The sequence below is a fragment of the Prinia subflava genome, chromosome 1 (assembly GCF_021018805.1).
Source record: "Prinia subflava isolate CZ2003 ecotype Zambia chromosome 1, Cam_Psub_1.2, whole genome shotgun sequence".
NCBI lineage: Eukaryota > Metazoa > Chordata > Aves > Passeriformes > Cisticolidae > Prinia > Prinia subflava.
This window is the reverse complement of record NC_086247.1, coordinates 132,558,554-132,576,453: the sequence shown is the minus strand read 5'-3', so window position 1 is coordinate 132,576,453 and position 17,900 is coordinate 132,558,554. Positions and strand designations below refer to the sequence as shown.

At 38.1% G+C, this 17,900-nt stretch overlaps 1 protein-coding gene across 3 annotated transcripts; it reads left to right on the top strand.

The window, feature by feature from the left end:
• The first annotated feature begins 59 nt into the window (after window positions 1–59).
• Window positions 60–14,220, top strand: DBF4 (DBF4-CDC7 kinase regulatory subunit). 3 transcript variants are annotated; one of them, XM_063412730.1, is made up of 12 exons: window positions 60–240; window positions 1,143–1,318; window positions 3,151–3,345; window positions 4,455–4,505; window positions 5,037–5,106; window positions 5,239–5,315; window positions 6,763–6,793; window positions 7,068–7,113; window positions 8,789–8,920; window positions 11,275–11,389; window positions 11,700–11,827; window positions 12,986–14,220. In XM_063412730.1, the coding sequence occupies exons 1-12, from the start codon at window positions 195–197 to the stop codon at window positions 14,046–14,048; spliced, it is 2,130 nt and encodes a 709-aa protein (XP_063268800.1). In that variant the 5' UTR covers window positions 60–194; the 3' UTR covers window positions 14,049–14,220. The 3 variants fall into 3 exon arrangements, with proteins under 3 accessions (XP_063268800.1, XP_063268790.1, XP_063268782.1); XM_063412720.1 differs by having other exon boundaries at window positions 1,140–1,318; window positions 7,071–7,113; XM_063412712.1 differs by having other exon boundaries at window positions 1,140–1,318.
• The last annotated feature ends 3,680 nt before the right edge of the window (window positions 14,221–17,900 follow it).

Below are 17,900 nucleotides of genomic sequence, written 5' to 3'. Positions count from 1 at the left end.
CTCTCCTCCTTCCCCTCCTTCCCCTCTTTCCCCTCCCTCCCGTCCTCCCGCCCGCCCTCGGCGGGAGGGGCCGGGCCGCGCGGGCCGTTGGTGAGGGCGCAGGGGCCGCTGTGGCGGAGGCGGGAAGGCGGGCGTGGAGCGGCCGTGCCGATCGGGTGCCGGCGGAGCAGAGCACGATGTGACTCCGCGGGAAGATGAAGCCGAGCGCTGCCGAGGCCGCCGACAAAGGAGCGCGTTCCCGTAAGCGGCGGGGGCTGCGGGCAGCGCGGGGAGCCGCCGCCGTCGGTCAGGCCTTTCTTAGCCGGTGCCGCCAGCCCGGCTGGGGCTGTGAGGCGCCGCAGCCGCCCCGTGCCGGGGTCGGGCCCGAGCTGCCCTCGGGCTGGCGCTGCGGGCAGGGGGCAACTGGAAGGGCCTTTGCGTGGGGTGGGGAGTGAAACGCCAAAGCGTGTCCCTGGTGTGTGGGACATGGCGCTGGGCGAGCTGCTCCCCCCGGGCAAGGCTTCGCTGGTGTTTGTATGGAGGGCACCTTAGGCCCAGGGTGTGAGAACGCACCCCCTTTGCGAGAGACCCTTGCTTTTCTGTTTAGATTCTGGATCAGTTACACCAGTTTATGTCTCCTCATGTCCATATTTCTCTAGGCTTTTTTATCTTCCAGATCCTACAAAACTGACTGCTGTTCCTGCGTTGTTTAGTGCGCTCATAAACCTTCCTTAGAAGGTTTTGCAGCATTAGTGGTTCTGCTCCCTTTACTGAGACTGTTTCAGGGAGGGAAGGAATGCTTAACAGAGGGACTGCTTTGCATGTTGCTTTTTTGTCTCCAGAAGAGGCCTGCTCACTTCCTGTGGCAGCTCTCATTGTCTTGAGCTTCTCCAGAAGAGAAGCAACTAGGAGTAAGTCAGTAAGGAAGAAAAACCAGTGTAAAACCCATACCTTGAATTGTGCTTTGAGCAACGTGGTCTAGTGAAAGGTGTCCGTGCTTATGGCATGGAGGTTGAAACTAGATAATCTCTAAGGTCCCTGCCAGCCCAAGCCGTTCTATGGAAACTTGCTCCATTCATTTCCATAATTTAGGAATTTTTCCTTTTGAAAAGAAAACCAAAGTCTAGTTCTGTTTAAATTGCCTTTTTTTCCCCCCCCAGCAGACGAAATACAAGCAAAACCAGAAAAGATAAGATCTTCCCTGAAGAATGTGAAAAAAGACACAGGAAAACCAGAGAAACTCAAATTTAAGCCACTCACTGGGAAGGTGTTTTACCTCGATATCCCATCAAATGTGATCTCTGAAAAGTTGGGAAAGGACCTCAAAGAGCTGGGAGGGGTAGGTTAATAATAGAGACTTGTACGAACCTAGAAAGAAACGTGCACATGTGGAATGCCTTTTTTGTGTCCTTTGTAACAGCATTTTAATATTTGTAGTTTTCTAAGATGGGGCCTTATTTTCCTGTGTTTGTCTTAAACTTTACTATAAACAATGAGCTTATCAACAAATTATTCTGTGGATTTTCAAGAGAAGCTGCTTTACTGATTGGAACAAAAGTTCTTATTAGGAAGTTTTGTTTTCAGTTGATTATTCACCTGGCTCAAAATATTATCCAAATTTATTAGCTTTCATTGTTTGGGGTGCTATTCCATCTGCTGCTTCTGACTATATGGACATGTTTGCATGTTACAACTAACAGTGTTCAGCTGAACCTGAAAGAGATTAAAGGAAGAGTTTTGTATATGTTTTCTGTAAGTCAGTAACTTCACTAACTACTTTTTGCACAGAGTATCTTAGTGTTATTGAATACTCTTACTTAAATAATACATTTTATAAGCGTCTTACTAATTTTTTCCTAGTTCTCCTTTCTGTGTGGAAGGAGCTCTTCCACACAGAAGGAAGTACAGGATATAATAATAACATTAATTGCATCGTGTGTATTACTAAACACCTTTTAGGCAGAGGCAGAAGGGATCTGCTTAGATTGCTAGCTGTTCTGAACGCTGCTTTGGCAATTCTTCTTTGACCTCAGAGGAACACTGAGCAGCTTTATAAAATTGGTGCTTGTAAATCAAGGTGCTGTCTGAAATCATAGTGTAAGGAATAGCAAGAACACGGTTTTGAGTTAAGTGCGTTGTTTTACGTGTTTAACCTCAAATAAGTGCATGCTGTCGTTTGTTTTTCTCTCTAAACTAGAATTTTAGGAATTCATATCTAAAAAGTAAGGTCAAAACTCAGAGACTGAGAGGGGAGGGGTTTTGGCTTATTGTGAGGAGTCAGTGCCTCAGCCTGAGGTGCTGATGATCAGTTACCACATGTTCCATTGACACTTGTGTGGAGTGCACTTAAAAGTGCCTCTCTGAATATCCCGTTTCTGTAAAAGATACACAGAGCAGAATCGAAAGGCACAGTTTCTGTGTGATTTGTGCTTTCCACACGGATTAGTGGAAAAAAGGAAAATACCTCAAACTGTACAGTCTGACATGAAATGACAAGGTAGATAGCTGTTAAACACACTGTAGCTGGCAGTGAAAGACTGAAGGAGCAAAATGGAGGAGAGTAAATGCAGAATGGCCACATTTTTATATTGCTGAGTATGAGAATATGAATCTACTTAAGACTTTACTTTTTTGAGAAAATTTGTGAAAACTGTAGGTCTGAAACAGGTAGCTATCCTGAATTTTAGTTTTTCTGGTGGTTCTGAGCTCAGTAAATGTATAGCTTCTTGCAGACTGTAAATTACATTTGCAAACACCTGCCTTTAAGTTTAGCTGAACACTTCTGTTGTGTAATTTCTGATACATAAAATTAGAGAGAATTGCTTTCCTTGAATTAGTCTGTTATTCCTTAATGTCATGTTTGCATTCTTGTAATTGGAAAGTATTTCAGGTAGATAGTAAAAAATCGTAATAAACAAAGCAAAGCTCTTTTGATAATGATTACAAAATTAAGATATTGAAATTAGAATTTGTGACTGGTAAGTTGCTAGTACAACTTAATTGTCATGGTCATCCAATACAGATATTTAGAAAATATTTTCTTGTTAACTCAGTGTTTTTGAACTTAATTGTTTGAAAGTTTTATCACTTTCCCTTAAAATATTCAATGTAAAATTGAGTTACTGATCTATTGTCCTGAAATAATTATTTGGTTTTTATCTTTATATTTAGAGAGTGGAGAGTTTTCTTAGTAAAGATATCAACTATCTGGTGACTAATAAAAAGGAGGCAAAATTTGCATCAGCTCTTGGCCAGATTTCTCCTGTTCCTAGTCCAGAGTCTGCACCTAATGGAGGGAATGGTTCACCTCATCCTAGCAGCCGAAAAGATCGACATGATGGAAGCTCATTTAAGATAGTAGACACAGTAAGTTTCTTAGTGATAGTACTGCAGGTTAAGTGCAATCCATGGGATATGCTCTTACAGTTTGTCTCCTATTTTGTTTCCTAAAGGTGGCTGCAGTTTCCTGGGGTGAATAAGGGTTTTTCTTTCAAACATTCTTTTACATTTATTCAGGCTAACTTGTTAAACTTAACTTGTTAAACTTGAACTAATTCAGCAAAATTTTTGTAACTAATTTTAAAAAGGGTCCATTTTTGCAAATAAGCAGAGTACACTAAAATATGTTCTAATGTAGTATGTCTGAGTTAAAACATTAATGTTGTGTTTGGCAGCTGGATCAGGCATGTGATGACATCCAGTGATTCCTGTCTCTTTAGCAACACAGCCTGTTCAAGTCTGGCTGATTTGATGTTGTTAATGCTGATATCTGCAGAAACACACCCTGTTGGTAGTAGGAAATAATTAAAATTGAGCTTTGTGAACATTAAGATTTTCTGAGCTCTTTCTTAGAGGTTCACATTAACTGCAACACTTAGTAGCTGAATTTATGCAGGTTTATGTGAAGTTACTTACATGAGCAAGAGTTGTGTCCTTTCAAAATACAGTTGAAAATAATTAGCTGTACTATGTATATGGTGCTTAGTTTGAAACATGAGCAGGCTGCAGGCTGGCCTTGGTGTCGCATAGGTGAGGTCACCTCATTTTGCAAACAGTCTGGATAGGCAAAGGCAGCTCATTATGAATAAACAGCAAAAAGTAGAAAAAGGACATGCACTGGCCATAGAAAAGCAGGGGATAAGACAGAGGCTATGATTATATTCATGATTATAATTTTCACAAGCCCGTCTTTTGGTGTGTGTCACTGACTGCTTATTCCCACCATCTGCTTTGTCCCAGCACTAACATTGCAGTGGTCTTTTTTGGCTGAAAATGATTGCTTCTTGGGTTTTTTTTTTTTTGTTTTGGGCTTTTTTCCTTTGACTGTATAAATTGTAATTCTGTGAGAAAGATACACTTTACTGATAAATTAGCAGTGGGATGAACAAAAGGAGACCCTCATAGCTAATGCATGTATTTGTTAAGAGCAATGTAAATTACCTCTTCGCTACAAATGTGTTTCTGTTTTAATGTAGGTTCGTATGAGCAGAGGAAAGTCCTTGGTTGAAAAAGCAATAAAAGAACAGGTAAGCCAAATAATCAACAAACTTGTGCTTCAGAACCTTGGTGGTTTGTTTTTCTAAAAAACAAGCAGTAGCAAAAACAGTCTTAGTGGTTTTAGAGAGAAGTCAGTCACGGAATGCTCAGGCAGAAGTTTAGAGATTGCCCTAAGTGAAGTGTCAGATGTGTTTTCTGGGTACTTCCTGAAGAATTGAAAGTTTTGGAGTCTTAGGACAAGCAGTAAAATTTGTCAGGATGGCTAATATAACTAGCATTTGAGAGGTGCTCATGAAGTCAATGCATAAATTCACTGTCTTCAAATCTTTCTATAAAATGTGACCATAAAAAAGAGTTTTGGTTTTCTGAAGGTTAAATGCATTCTTTTGATGGTGAGGTGCTGTAATACAGAGACAGACAGAAGAAGAGTCTGGGAGAGTATTCTTTTGGCAAAGCATCTGCATTTTAATCTCAGCTTTCATATTACATGTTATATTTTAATTATTTTAAGTAATTACTATGTATTGTTTAAGATTATTAATATAATTTATTGCTTGCAGGACTTAATCCCTTCTGGTAGTATACTGTCCAATGCTTTGAGTTGGGGAGTGAAGATACTTCATATTGATGGTAAATGTTTTTGTTAAATCAAAATGTGTAACATTCATTTAACTGTTCTTTTGTTGAATTGGAAATATTAAAAAGTTATGTCAAACATACAAAATTTAGTCAACTGAGTATAATTCTTCCACTTTTTCCCAGATGTTAAGAATTGCATTGAACAAAAGAAAAGGGAGCTCTATCTAGTCAAAAGAGCAGGCAGTTCTTCTAAAGATGTGGTAAGTGCCTTTCTGCCATTTATAAAAATGCCATTTGTTTCATTAACATATGAAAACTCTAAGTACTAAGTACACTAAGAACTGTGTACAGTGAAGGTTGTCAGGTTTATTTTAATGAAGGTATTGCTCATTTTCAGTTTTTCACAGACTGGTATGTCTTGTGAATTGATTTAGAAACCACCTTTGAAAATGCGAAGTATTACTTAAAAATAACTTTAATATTAGCATTGATTCCATAGTGTCTAGACCTGTGCTCCTGCAAAAGATATCTAAGAGTTAGAAGTGCTGGACTGTCTAAATTTTCCGTTCTGCCTGCCTCAAAAGTAATTAATAAAATGTATTGTTGTTTTCGTATGATGTATATGACAGCTACATTGCCACGTATAATTTTCCCTGTGACAGTGATTAGAAGTTCTTTCATTGTGATGGGCCATTTTGAAAAATCATAGTTATTTTTCCTGGAGGAGCTGTCTCTCTAAGGAATCTGCAACTCTTCCTTCATAGAGAATGAGCATAAAGCATCTTGAAGCTATTTTGCCATGTATGTGGAGTTGGTGTGTGAAAATGCCCTTTTCTCAGGTGTTTAGTCTGTGATGTAGTGAGGCATTAAAGCTTGTAGGTCTTGTGTGCTCCATCTGCAGTTGCTCTGTAATTTGCACAATTGGCTAGATTAGCCATGGGGCCTGATAGATAAACAGAACCAAACTACGCAGCGTGTGTCATGTTGTTTTGGAATGTAACATTGTCTGATTCTTGAGGCCACATAAAATCCTGTGCCAGGTCATCACTGTGTTTGTGGATAATGGGTGAGGTTTTTTGGCAAATAGTATGAAATGAGTTTGTACTTATACTGGAATCAATTACATTTAACAGCTGATGCTTGATTGTAGACTTCACTTGTTTTCTGAAGACAAAATATTCCTCTGGATTTTAGTCTTCATTGATAAAAATAATGAAAGACACAGCCTGTGTAAATCCATTCAAATGAATTGTTTTAACTGGAGATACTTGCTGTTCTACAAGGTTTTGGTGGCATTTTGCAGCTTGCAGTTAATTAGGATTTACAAAGTGTTGTGAAAATGTTATCTCTATTAAAGACTGAACTTTCAACCATGGCAAGGTATTTTCAGGGTAGAAATAGTAAGTGTATGATTTACCTTTCTGGGATTCTTTTTTTAGATTTGCTTTTAGAAAAAATAAATTGAGGCATCTGAAGGAGTGCATTTCTTTTTTTCAGTGTAAAAAGAAATATTTATTTGGGAAACATGTTGCCTTGTTTCAAAGTACTAATAAGCTTAGTTTCCTGAAAAATTCATCATGACTTCACATGAAGTCGTGATTGACACAGGGAGACTCTCATAACTTAAATTATCTACAGCTAAATCTTTTAAGTACAGTGCACAATAGTACTCACAGGGATTTTACACTATCTCTCTTTTTTCAATAGGGAAAACACGTTACTGCTCCAAAGTCAAAAAGTAAGTACTTCAACAGCTGTAGAGGTTTCTGGCTTGACTTATTTTCTGAATGCTTAAAAATGTGCTGCATTTCTCCTGTGGTCACATGTGGTGCTGTATGCCAATTTGCATGTCCAAGAGAAGCAGGTAGAGAAATTTTGTGGAAGTCAGGACTTTGTCAAAACCTGTACATAATGAGTTCTAAAATAAAGTCTGCTTGTTTATTAAGCTACTGGGGCAACTGATAAATGATGAAAACAAATTCTCTATTAATTTCCTTTTCTCCCCCTTCGAGCAGGTAGACTGAAAAGTCCATTTATCAGAGTGGAAGACAGGAGTCGGTAAGTGTTCTCTTCATGCATTTACTAATGTGATTCTCAAACTGAGTAGTTCAGAATTACTTGAAGAAGTGTGTTCTTAAATCTCAATTCCTTCCAACTTCCTTACTTCAGATGTCAAGTGTACTGCCCTCTTAAAATGACATACAAATGTCTTTAGCCACCAAATGAGATTGAGCAAGTGGTAGTATAGTAGGGAATATTTGCAGTAGGCGATGGAAGTGGCAAGTTAACAGGTAACTCCATCTTTGTAGGTCATGAGTGGGTTCTTTGGGTTGCTTCCTATCAAGGAATAAAAGGGAATCCTAAACCTTTACATCTTTCCTTAGATCCAAGTCCTGTAGTCCAAAAGACAGATAAAACTTAGCATACTGAATTCCACTTCTGCAGTTCCAACTCAATTACATTAATCTCCTGCTGAGACCCTTTAGATGTAAGGAAAGAGATGTTATCAGTTAAAATAATTAATTGAAATTAGGTTTCATTTCCTGTTCAATCATTTCTTTTAAAAAGGAAAATTACAAACTATTAATCTGCTTTCAATATCCACATAGCATGAGATTTGATACTTTAACCTTGAAAAATTTCATATATTTCTGGTCCTGTAATTAGTCAGTCTTTGTTGTGTAAAAAAATGCTGGTTAGCCAGAAGTTGAGAGAACAATGAATTGTAAAAAAAGTTTGGTTCTGCACAGCGTAATTTACACCTTTAAATTCCTAACTTCTGAGTGATGGTGTTGTTTATAAGCGCTGAAATCTTTCACCTGATTTCTCTGACACTCCTGAATTGGAAAGCAGAGATCTAAACCTGGTTGTACACTGTGAGTTGGTGCAATAGGTATGAGGGACACGGGGACAGTGGGGAGATTGGACTGACAGAGTTGTAAGGATACGAAATTCATATATAAATATATGTGAATTTCACAATGTAGTGGAGTACTAAACACTTGAAACACTTCTAAATATTTATGTAACATAATTTTTTAAACATTAATGCAACATAACTAACAGTTTAGAAGCAGAAGGTGATGCTTCCCTATTGTCATCATGTTTTCCAGACTTGCTCTTGTAGTTTTGCCTAGGTAGTTTATAATAGTAATGTGGAGAAAAAATCAGACTGAATTCTGTCATCAGCCTTTCTGTCAACTGATTATTCAGTATGTGAACTTTTGACATGTCTTATTTTAGAAGTTCTTAATCTATTCAGAGCAGTGATATGGTTGCTAGTTCTGGTATCTCTGAAAGTGTAGTGGTGTACAGGAATATTATTTTTCTGAAAAATGAAAATGTCATTTTTTATATTTTGAATGGTGAATTGGTTTTTAATTTTTTAATAAAATGATAAAGTATTGGATGTCGAGAGCTGCTGTAGCTACTTCTCAGGAGCACAAATGCACTGTTGTCCAAATTGTTCTTGGGTTTATTGGTTACCCAACTCAAAACAACTAACAGGCACACAAGTCATTTCTTAAGGAATGTGTAAGAATGCTATAGAAACTGAAGGAAAGTATCAAGGAAAAAATGAATGACTTGTTGTAAGATATTTATCTGCTTAGCATTTTGTCTATGTCATATGTAAAAGAGACTTTTTTAGGATTTTGGACCTGGGGTAATGTATGCAATGAAGCCTTTTTTACATTTTTGAAGGTTCTCATGTGCTTGTTTTCTGTTCATACAGCCAGTACCGACCATTTTACCTGCAGTTACTGAGTTTTCCATTTCTGAACTATTGTGTTCCAAAGCCATATAGTCCATTTGAGGTGGATAAGAAGTATACTTCTGGTCAAAAGCAAACTCAGTCTAAGGAAAGGTTTGTTGAAAACTTTATTTTATTGAGGTGTGGGTAGAGGAGAGCATTCTCTGAATTATTCCATCACTAATTGTGTTCTAAAATAATTGCTCATCTTCTAATTTTCTGTGCTATTTAATACTATTAGCCATGTCTCATGTGATGTATTTACTACACTGTTGGTGTCTGTCTCTCTATCTGTGCCCTCTTTATCCTGTCTTTAGTCCTTTTTCTGGGCATACAGATGCATACATCCAAAAATGTGGCCTTCTCCTTTCACTCTGGCTCAGCCTAAGATATCTTTTTCCTTTCTGCCACTGGTTTCTTCTTTGTCCTCATCTTGGATGCTGTTCAGTAAGTATTTCACAAGAAGTGGGTTTCTTAAGACTTCTTTTGTATTTGTTCATATAGTGCTGAAACAAATAGCTGAATTTATTAAAGCAGTGATATTCAATCACAGTGCCTAACTGTTATTGACAAAGGGTGTATATTGTTGATAATTCATAGAAATCAGACTGCTAACACTGCTTCAATTCTTCAGAGATGAAAAGTGGATGCCAGCTGCCCAGTAGAATTGCAGCTGGCTTTACAGTGTTTGTGTGATACACTTTGGCATTCAGGCTCTATTTGAGTGCTACAGATGCGGTTAGTATTTCAGCAAATCAATTTTATGATTTGAAACTATTTAAGAGTCTTAATTAACTGTTTGTTGTGAATCAGTGTTGGTTTTAAAATTTTTTTTCTACCTAGCTATTTTAAATGACTTCTAAAATTGATTCGTGTGAGACTATAAATATAATTAGGTGACGGGTAGCCTTGCTCTATGTGGAACTTTCTGTATTTTTGCTGTTTTTCTGTCCGTGGGGCTGCAGACTTCCTTAGCTGGGGTACCTGTTTTCTTTATGAAGTGGCTTCTCCACAGTTCTGTGCAGTCTTGACTGTAATACAGTGCTAGAGGTTTCAACTGATATTGCCATGATGCCTTTTTTTTTCTTTAATTGCAAGGAAGGTAGCAGTATGAAAAGGCAAACAACATATGTTGCAGGGGTTCCTGAATTAATAAGGCAATTTCTGATTGGGTCTCTTCAGAGAATGTTGGAAAGACCCATTCTTTTTAAAGCATTAAAAAAATAAAAAGGCAGTTTTGGTTTAGATGGATTGAGGAATATGAAATAGTGAAAATTTCAGGATTTATATTTGAATCAATATTCCTAATTAATATTTCAGATGGGCACATACCAAAGAGATGTTGAGGTGGGAAAATGTTTCATACTTAGCAGGTGAATGTGACCAATGTCAGTTTTGGGAGAGAGAGAAGGAGGGGAAGGTTCACTTGTTTTGTCTTTACCTGGGAGAAGAACTTGTTGAAGAAAAATTGTTAGTTCTAATTGCTTCTGCATTGGGCAAGACCTGCAGACTTGTTCAGTCTTCAGGTGATCCATTCTATTGCTCCTTCCCCGCTTTACTGGTTCTCTGTGAGTGTTAGTGTTTTCCAGAGGGAAGTGTGAAGGCTGGTGTAACAATTAAAGCACACACGAGAGTTCCCTGTCCTGGGGAACCCAAGAACTGCTGGGGCAGGGTGTTAACAATGCATTGCTGTGCTTTGTAAGCTAGAGATTTTGCAAGACAGATTTTTAGAGGTAAAGTCCTGAGTTCACATCTATGCAGATACTTGGTAAAAAGGGAGATGGAACTATTCCTTCAGAGTAAAAAGGAAATAGAGATTGATGACTTTGCTTTACTGCTGGCATATCAACTTTAAGTAGTTTAGTAGTGGACTGCATCAAGCAGTAACTCTTCCCAGATGAAGATTCTGAAGATCATGGAGCAGCTGTTGAAAACCTCTTCACATTTTAATGTCCAGGAAGAACTTTAGGTTCATTTTTTGGCATTCCCACTTAGCCTTTACATAGAAAAACAGGACAAAATGGCATTTGGTCAGCATAGTCAAAAATATGTATAACCAACAGTGATGTTAAAATCTTTTTTTTTGCTGTTTCTAGTTATCAGCTGTTCACAGAGACTTCTAAATGTCCTTTGATTTTTATTTATTTAGCAATAATTTTTTCTATTATTTATTTGGAGTTAGTGATAGTAGTACATCTATACTAACCAGGATGTTCTGTGTGTACATATCTTTCCACTGGGTCTGCCTGTCTTCTTGCAGTAAATGTTTCTGGGGTTTTTTTGTCTGATTTTAAATTGTGCATAATTCTTCATTTTTTTTAAACATTGACTAAAATAATGTAAATAGTTTAAGGAGAAATAAAGGATTGTTTTGGGGGGGGGGATGTTTAAGAAAGAGTAAACATACTGTGAGGGACAAGTTGAGCACTCAGTTCCATGTTTAAGACTCGTTAATATTCTCTTAACAGAAACAAAATAAACAGTGACAAGGATTGTGGAATGCCTGCTCAGTTTCCTCAGAAGGACAAAAAAAAGAGAGGATATTGTGAATGTTGTGGGAAGAAATATGAAGATCTGCAAACAGTATGTGAAATGTCAAGTATATGCTTTGATACCATCATATCTCTTTAATGTGGTATCACCAGAGATTTCTCTATATTTTTTTTATTTTAAAGTATTTTTTCTGAATAACCAGCAAATTAGGTTTTTTTCCCATGTTAGAAGCAGCAATTAAGATTTAAAACCTATCTCTAATAACTGAAGGCACCAGTAATTCATGTCTTAGAGATGCTGGTAGTAAAATAATGATATTTACTTGCTCCTTGTTGTACTGTTGACTTGCATGTTCATATCTGTAATATTAGATTTATTTCATGTTTTTTCTTGATTGCAGCATCTTGAAAGTGAGCGGCACCGAAATTTTGCACAAAGCACACAGTATAAAGTTGTTGATGACATAATCTCAAAGTTAGTTTATGAGTTTGTTGCATACAAAGATGATGATACAGGAAAAATAAAAAGGTGAGTTACATGTTGTAAATTCTAAAGACTCTGTGAGTCAGGAGATTGAACATAAAGATAGTTCTGAAATTCTTGATCTGAGTAGACCAGGATAGAGTCATGTTTTTAAGGCTGAAATAGATAATGGAAATTTTCAATGAGGTTGTATGTGACAAATAGTTCTGTAAAGCAGAACTTAGGGAAAAAAAAAATCAGAAGTGCAGATGACGTTAGAGAAGGATGAGACTGAGAGTTACCAGAAGTTGTCCTACTTATCTTCAGCTCCTGTAACACAAAATCTACTGTGCTGAAATACTGCTAAGACAGAAAGACAGCAATGTCTGGACAGCTTGCTCTGGATGCTTTGTGTCACATTTAGTAGTCTAAGGACAGCAGATTAGTCAATGTGGTCTCCTTCCGTGTGGAAAAGCTTCCTACCTGTACTCTAAACCTCTTGGCTTCTGTGCTGCCTGTGCAGGACAGAGAAAGCAAATACTCCTCTCTTTGTAGCTCAAGAGCTTGAAGGGCGAGAAAGGCTTGTTTGGTGTCTTGGACTGGAGGCACCAGGGTCTTTGTTACGTGAAGCACTAACACTGTTCAAGGTTGCTCTGATTTTTTGGAAATGAGCCAGGAGATAAGGAATGACTTTCTTGTTTATTTATTTAAAAAAAGACAAGTAATGAAGAAATAAAGATATTCTTAGTGAAATCAAAGAAAATGCAAATAGAATCAAACAACTGATTGCCTAATGAAAGCAAACCTTTATTTCTCTTGTGATTTCAAAATACTCTGAGTTGTTAGGCTGAAATCTTGTCAAAAATCATGTTCATTTTGTGTGTATATAGCATAGAATATTTGTAAGTGTTTATAGTCATTGCATTATATTCATTAATTTATTGTTAATGCCACTGTAAATTGAGATTTATTGAAATACCAGACTACTTTGTGTGTTTTTAAAACAACTTCATGAGCTGTAGAAATCAGTAAAAAACCATGAAAACTATAAGACACTCTGCTCCTGTAAAAATAGCGTGTTACTACCCTAGATATCTTTCCTTGAGGAGTAAAAACAAAAGCTCCTTTGTCAGTTCAGTTGCTTTTCTAGGATCAGTTGCATATGGAGTTACGTTGCACGGGGTGTTTTATGTTTGTTAATATTTTTAAACAATTTCATTGTAGGACAAAATGTAGCACAGGATATTTTTCTCCTATTATTGGAAAGATAACCAGACCAGATGAGCTGAAAGAGCGACTGAAAAAGCAACGCATTTCTTTGAAAACTTACTCCTGGAAGGATACTGCAATGCAGGCACTCAGACTGGATCGGCAGCCTGCAGAAGTACAGCCAAACTCTGTGCCAATACCTACCCGTGTTTCTGCATCTGTCTGTTCAGTTCTTTGTTGTCACCCATCACAACCTGCAGAACTAAAGAGTAAGTCCAGAATTAATAATGAAAATATTAAGACTGATTGCTCCTGTGCTGTGAAGTTAAGAGAGACTGTTGTATCATCAAATTCCATACAACCACCCCTTCAGAAAGCTGACAGAGTGTACACAGAGAACTTGTCTCACGCTTCTGAGCCGTCCAGCAAGGAAATACTTGAACCAGATGTAAGTAAAAAGAATGTACAGTGTTTTCAGGAAGGAATGGATACTTTATATTCTCATACCCAAGTTACAGATTTTAGTGACAAAGACAAAAATTTACTGCAACAAAAACGAAAATTAAATAATTCAGGAGTTCTACCAGCAAAGTGTTTGAAAAAAACAGATGCCAATCCTACATTTGTCAAGAAACATCATGATTTATGTGATAATCATCAACAAATGCAGCACAATGTCGTTCTGGAGGCTGAGGTATCGGATACTGCTGTGAACAAAGAACTTAATGCATCAGCTGCCAGCACTGCCCACAGTTCACCGTCTGGAAAACTGCACAGAAAAGTGAAGCTTAATTTGAGAAGGAATAAAAAAGAAACCCAGAAACAGAATATGGAGTTATGTGGAAAGAATTCAGATGGATTGTCTGTTCCTGAAGAGAAGAGAAGCACTTGTAGTTCACCACTGCAGACCCTATTGGAGTTATTTCAGACAAGTGAAAGAAACTCAGAATTTGGAGGTTTTTCGAGTTACGTGGAGAACAAATGTTCACTGAGCATAAATGATACCTGCGAAGGGCAGAATGCAAATGTTATGTGGTTATTTTCCTCTTCATCCTCATCCCCATTTTTTGGATTTTAATACTGGTTTATTTAATATAATGATTTTTTAATTGACTTGAAAATTTAAGATTCTATTCATGAAGACTTAATTTGCTGTATTATATGTACAGATTATTTGGTTTTCAAGTTTTTTTATGCAAAAGCTTCTGTATATGTAAATACGAAAAATAAAGTTTGGCTTTGGTCATGTGTTTTAGGGTTTTTTTAGAAGTACTGCTTTATTGTGTCTGGTAAAAGGCTCTGACCCCACATTTGGATTAAATTAATTGCTAGGCAAAGCATGATGCAGCTGCATTTAGATGGAGTAATTTTCTAAAATCATTGACTGATACATTCCAAGTAACCACATTAAAAATAACTGGATGTTCCACTGTAAATGAGGTAGTCCATTACCCATGGATTCCTGATGTTTTGCAGGAATTCGGTTGCTTCCCTTTTCTGTTTCTTCTGCTGCTTTAATAGAGAACACAGTAACAAAGATGTATTGCATTCTTTGACTACTCTGATGTATTATTATTAAATTAAAACTAGCTCTATTGTGTATTTCAGCTAATAAGAAAGCATTTAGATGTATGTATTTTCCTAAAGGAAAACAAACAAACAAGAAATTAACAGGACAGGTAGGTTTCTGATTGACTTGGGTCATATGTTTGATTTTTTTTTCAGAGTAGCCAATCTGTCAGATTGGCTTTACTCAGAAGCTGAGTGAAAGACACAAATGAGAGTTGGGAAGACTTATTTTTAATAATGCAGATCTTTACCAGAGCTGATTTCTTTCAGAATTTCTGTAAAAAAAATTCTGTATTTCTTTCAGATTTATCTGTAAATCATGAGAGGGCACAAGTATGAAATTACAAGCAAAGAGTTATTAATAAATGTAGAGTGCTTTAATGTCATATAAGAGATCTCAGCTACAGAAATTACTTTCATTAATTTTTGCATAAATTACTTGTTAGCATTTTCATCTCTTGCCCATTTAGTATTCTCAAATTCAGTGCACTTACGCTTAAAGTGCTTTAACGTTGCAGGCTATGGTCTGTCCTTTATAGGCTATTTTCTGTGAGGGGTAGGTAAAACTGCTTGGAGAGCAGGAATGGGTGAGGAAAATGATAAAAAATTACTTTCCTTTACAGAGGGTATGAATTGGAAGCTTAATGATGAAAGTAGCTGCTTAGGGACCTTTAAAGGTGACATATCTTATTCCTCTGTTAATGTAACTGCATGTACACTCTGGTGAGGACGGCTTTTGGCTGCTCCATCTTACTGGTCACTTCTGACTTGATTTGTAGATAATTCTGATCTGGATTCACATCCAGAAAATATAGAAAGCCATTACAGAAATGAGAAAAATTGACATTTTAAAGAGGAGTCGATCTTGAATGTGTATACCTGTATTTATTTTTTGCCTGTAAATTACTAGTATATAGTACTCTAGGACTGGGACTTAAGAGTAGAAGATTGAAGCAATTACTTTCTTCATTTTGAAATACACTTTAATGGTTGCTGTCTGGTTCAGTGAGTTCAATATATTTTAAGAACAAGTGTTTTGACTATCTTTCTTCTACTGAGATAATTTTTTGGTTGGAGATTTTTGAGGGGTTTTTGGTTTTTTTTTTTGGTTGGAGTTTCTCTGGGGGTGGGTTTTTCCAAGCTTTTGGTTCAGTCTTAAAAATAAAATTAAGAAAAAATTCACATTTCCCCCTAAAGCGTTGCAACAATCTCCCACTGTCTCTTGCTTCTGCCTCCCTGTTTCCATCCCCGGGGCACACACTCCTTAGCTGCCCTGGTGGCCTCCACCTGGGATGTGTGTGCATGGCTGTTGGTACACACAAGGATTGCTGCAGTGTTAAGGGTGAACGGTAGAGGAAGCCACTGTTAGTAAATTTACTCATCAGTAAATTTACTCATTGCATACGGTTCAATGCAGTCCTAGGACATGTTAGCTCAACTGGCACTGCAAAGAGAAATTTTGAACACATTGGAATCTGGCTTTAGAATCTTGAAGGGGGAAAAAAATCCGAGGTTTGTCATTTAAAATAAAAAGACTATTCATTGTAATCCAGGACAAGATAGGAGAGTCACTGCTACTGGTTGCAAAAAGCAGTTCTAGTCATGTTGCAGATTTTGTTTACTGCTCACTTTCATGTGTGTTAAGCGAGTGCTCTTTGCTGTACATTCAGGTGGTATCACAAGCCACAGTAAGCCTATTAACTATTTCCAAAATGGATTTAGTTAGCGTATTTAATTATTTTAATATATTTATTATTTTTAAGCTTGTTTAAAAAAAAAAAACCACAGTTTTTACAAAAGTTCGAATGTATTTATGTTAGACTATGTACTAGAACATCTGTCTCTGATTTCTTCATAGAAAAGAGACTTGAGTATTTTCAAAACATGGCAGTGATTGTGAGAAATGTCTAACAGTTCAGACAAAAACTACCTCTGGTCACTAAAACTGCACTTCTAATTGCAAACCTTTATTTATCTGTATGTATTTGTGATAATTAGATATTATAACAATTACAGTTTGAACTCTTTTCTTCATAAGGATTTCTTATAATCCTGGCCTGGATCAGGAATAGTGTGGCCAGCAGGAGCAGGGAGGTCATTCTTCCCCTGTGCTGGGCACTGGTGATGCCACGCGTTGAGTGCTGTGTCCAGTTTGGGCCCCTCAGTTTAGGAAGGACATTGAGTGCTGTGTCCAGCTCTGGCCCCTCAGTTTAGGAAGGACATTGAGTGCTGTGTCCAGCTCTGTCCCCTCAGTTCAGGAAGGACATTGAGTGCTGTGTCCAGCTCTGGCCCCTCAGTTTGGGAAGGATGTTGAGACGCTTGAGTGCATCCAGAGGCGGCAACGAGGCTGGTGAGGGGTTGGAGCACAAACCCTGTGAGGAATGGCTGAGGGAGCTGGGGTTGTTCAGCCTGGAGATAAGGAGACTGACCTTATCACTTTCTACAATCTCCTGTCAGGTGGCTGTGGTCAGGTAGGAGTTGGTCCCTTTCTCCAGGCAGCAGCTGACAGAACGAGAAGACACGGTCTTAGGCTGCGCCAAGGGAAATAAAGGCTGGATATTAGGAAAAAGTTTTTTATGGGAGAAGTGATAAAGTACTGGAATGGTCTGCCCGGGGAGGTGGTGGAGTCACCATTGCTGGATGTGTTTAAAAAAAGACTGGTTGAGGCACTTGGTGCCATGATTTAGTTGTGGTGTTAGGTCATGCGCTGGACTCAGTCTTGGAGGTCTCTTCCAACCTAGTCATTCTGTAATGCATTTCATTTTTGAATTATCTTGCTTTCTTTGACTTTGAGGAGCAGAAATGTTTTGTCTGTTCAGGTAAGTTGTCGTGTGGCTGAGAGGAAACCGTTCCCAATCCATATGGTGTGCATGGGGGTGTACATACAGACACTCCTGTGGGGATTAGCGATGCCAACACCACTCACACATAAGGAAGTTCTGCAGTAGCTTCTGAGATTCTTGTGCTCAGGTGAGCCCTGTGCTCTGCAGCAGCATCTGTGTGGGCAGCTCTTGCCCAGTGCCCAGCTGCAGAACACTTGACACAAAGCAAGAGGTGACTGTAGAGCTGGCTTTCCCATTAGCGTTGCAGGGAAGCTAGTAACATCCTGAGGTTTTTGGCTCCTTAGATGTACCTGTGAGGATGTGTGCACCTTCATCCCACATCTGAAGAGGCTCAGCTCTGATGCACTCAGCTAATGTGGCTGGTGATGGTGTCTGTAAAGCTCTTGTGGCAGCCTCTGAGTGAAGGAATATTGAAAAAATGGTAGCTGGTCTAACTGGTGTAATTACAGTGAGGCATGTGGACACGGGACAAAAATGTGAATCCCTGCATGTTCTCCAGCTGGAGAATCTTTGTGAGC

Excerpts from the sequence above, each read along its gene's own strand:
- DBF4 (XM_063412712.1), top strand. The coding sequence starts at position 195 with ATGAAGCCGAGCGCTGCCGAGGCCGCCGACAAAGGAGCGCGTTCCC. Across the intron at positions 5,107-5,238 it reads GAAGATACTTCATATTGATG|ATGTTAAGAATTGCATTGAA; the intron begins GTAAATGTTTTT and ends ACTTTTTCCCAG. Across the intron at positions 6,794-7,067 it reads TACTGCTCCAAAGTCAAAAA|CAGGTAGACTGAAAAGTCCA; the intron begins GTAAGTACTTCA and ends TCCCCCTTCGAG.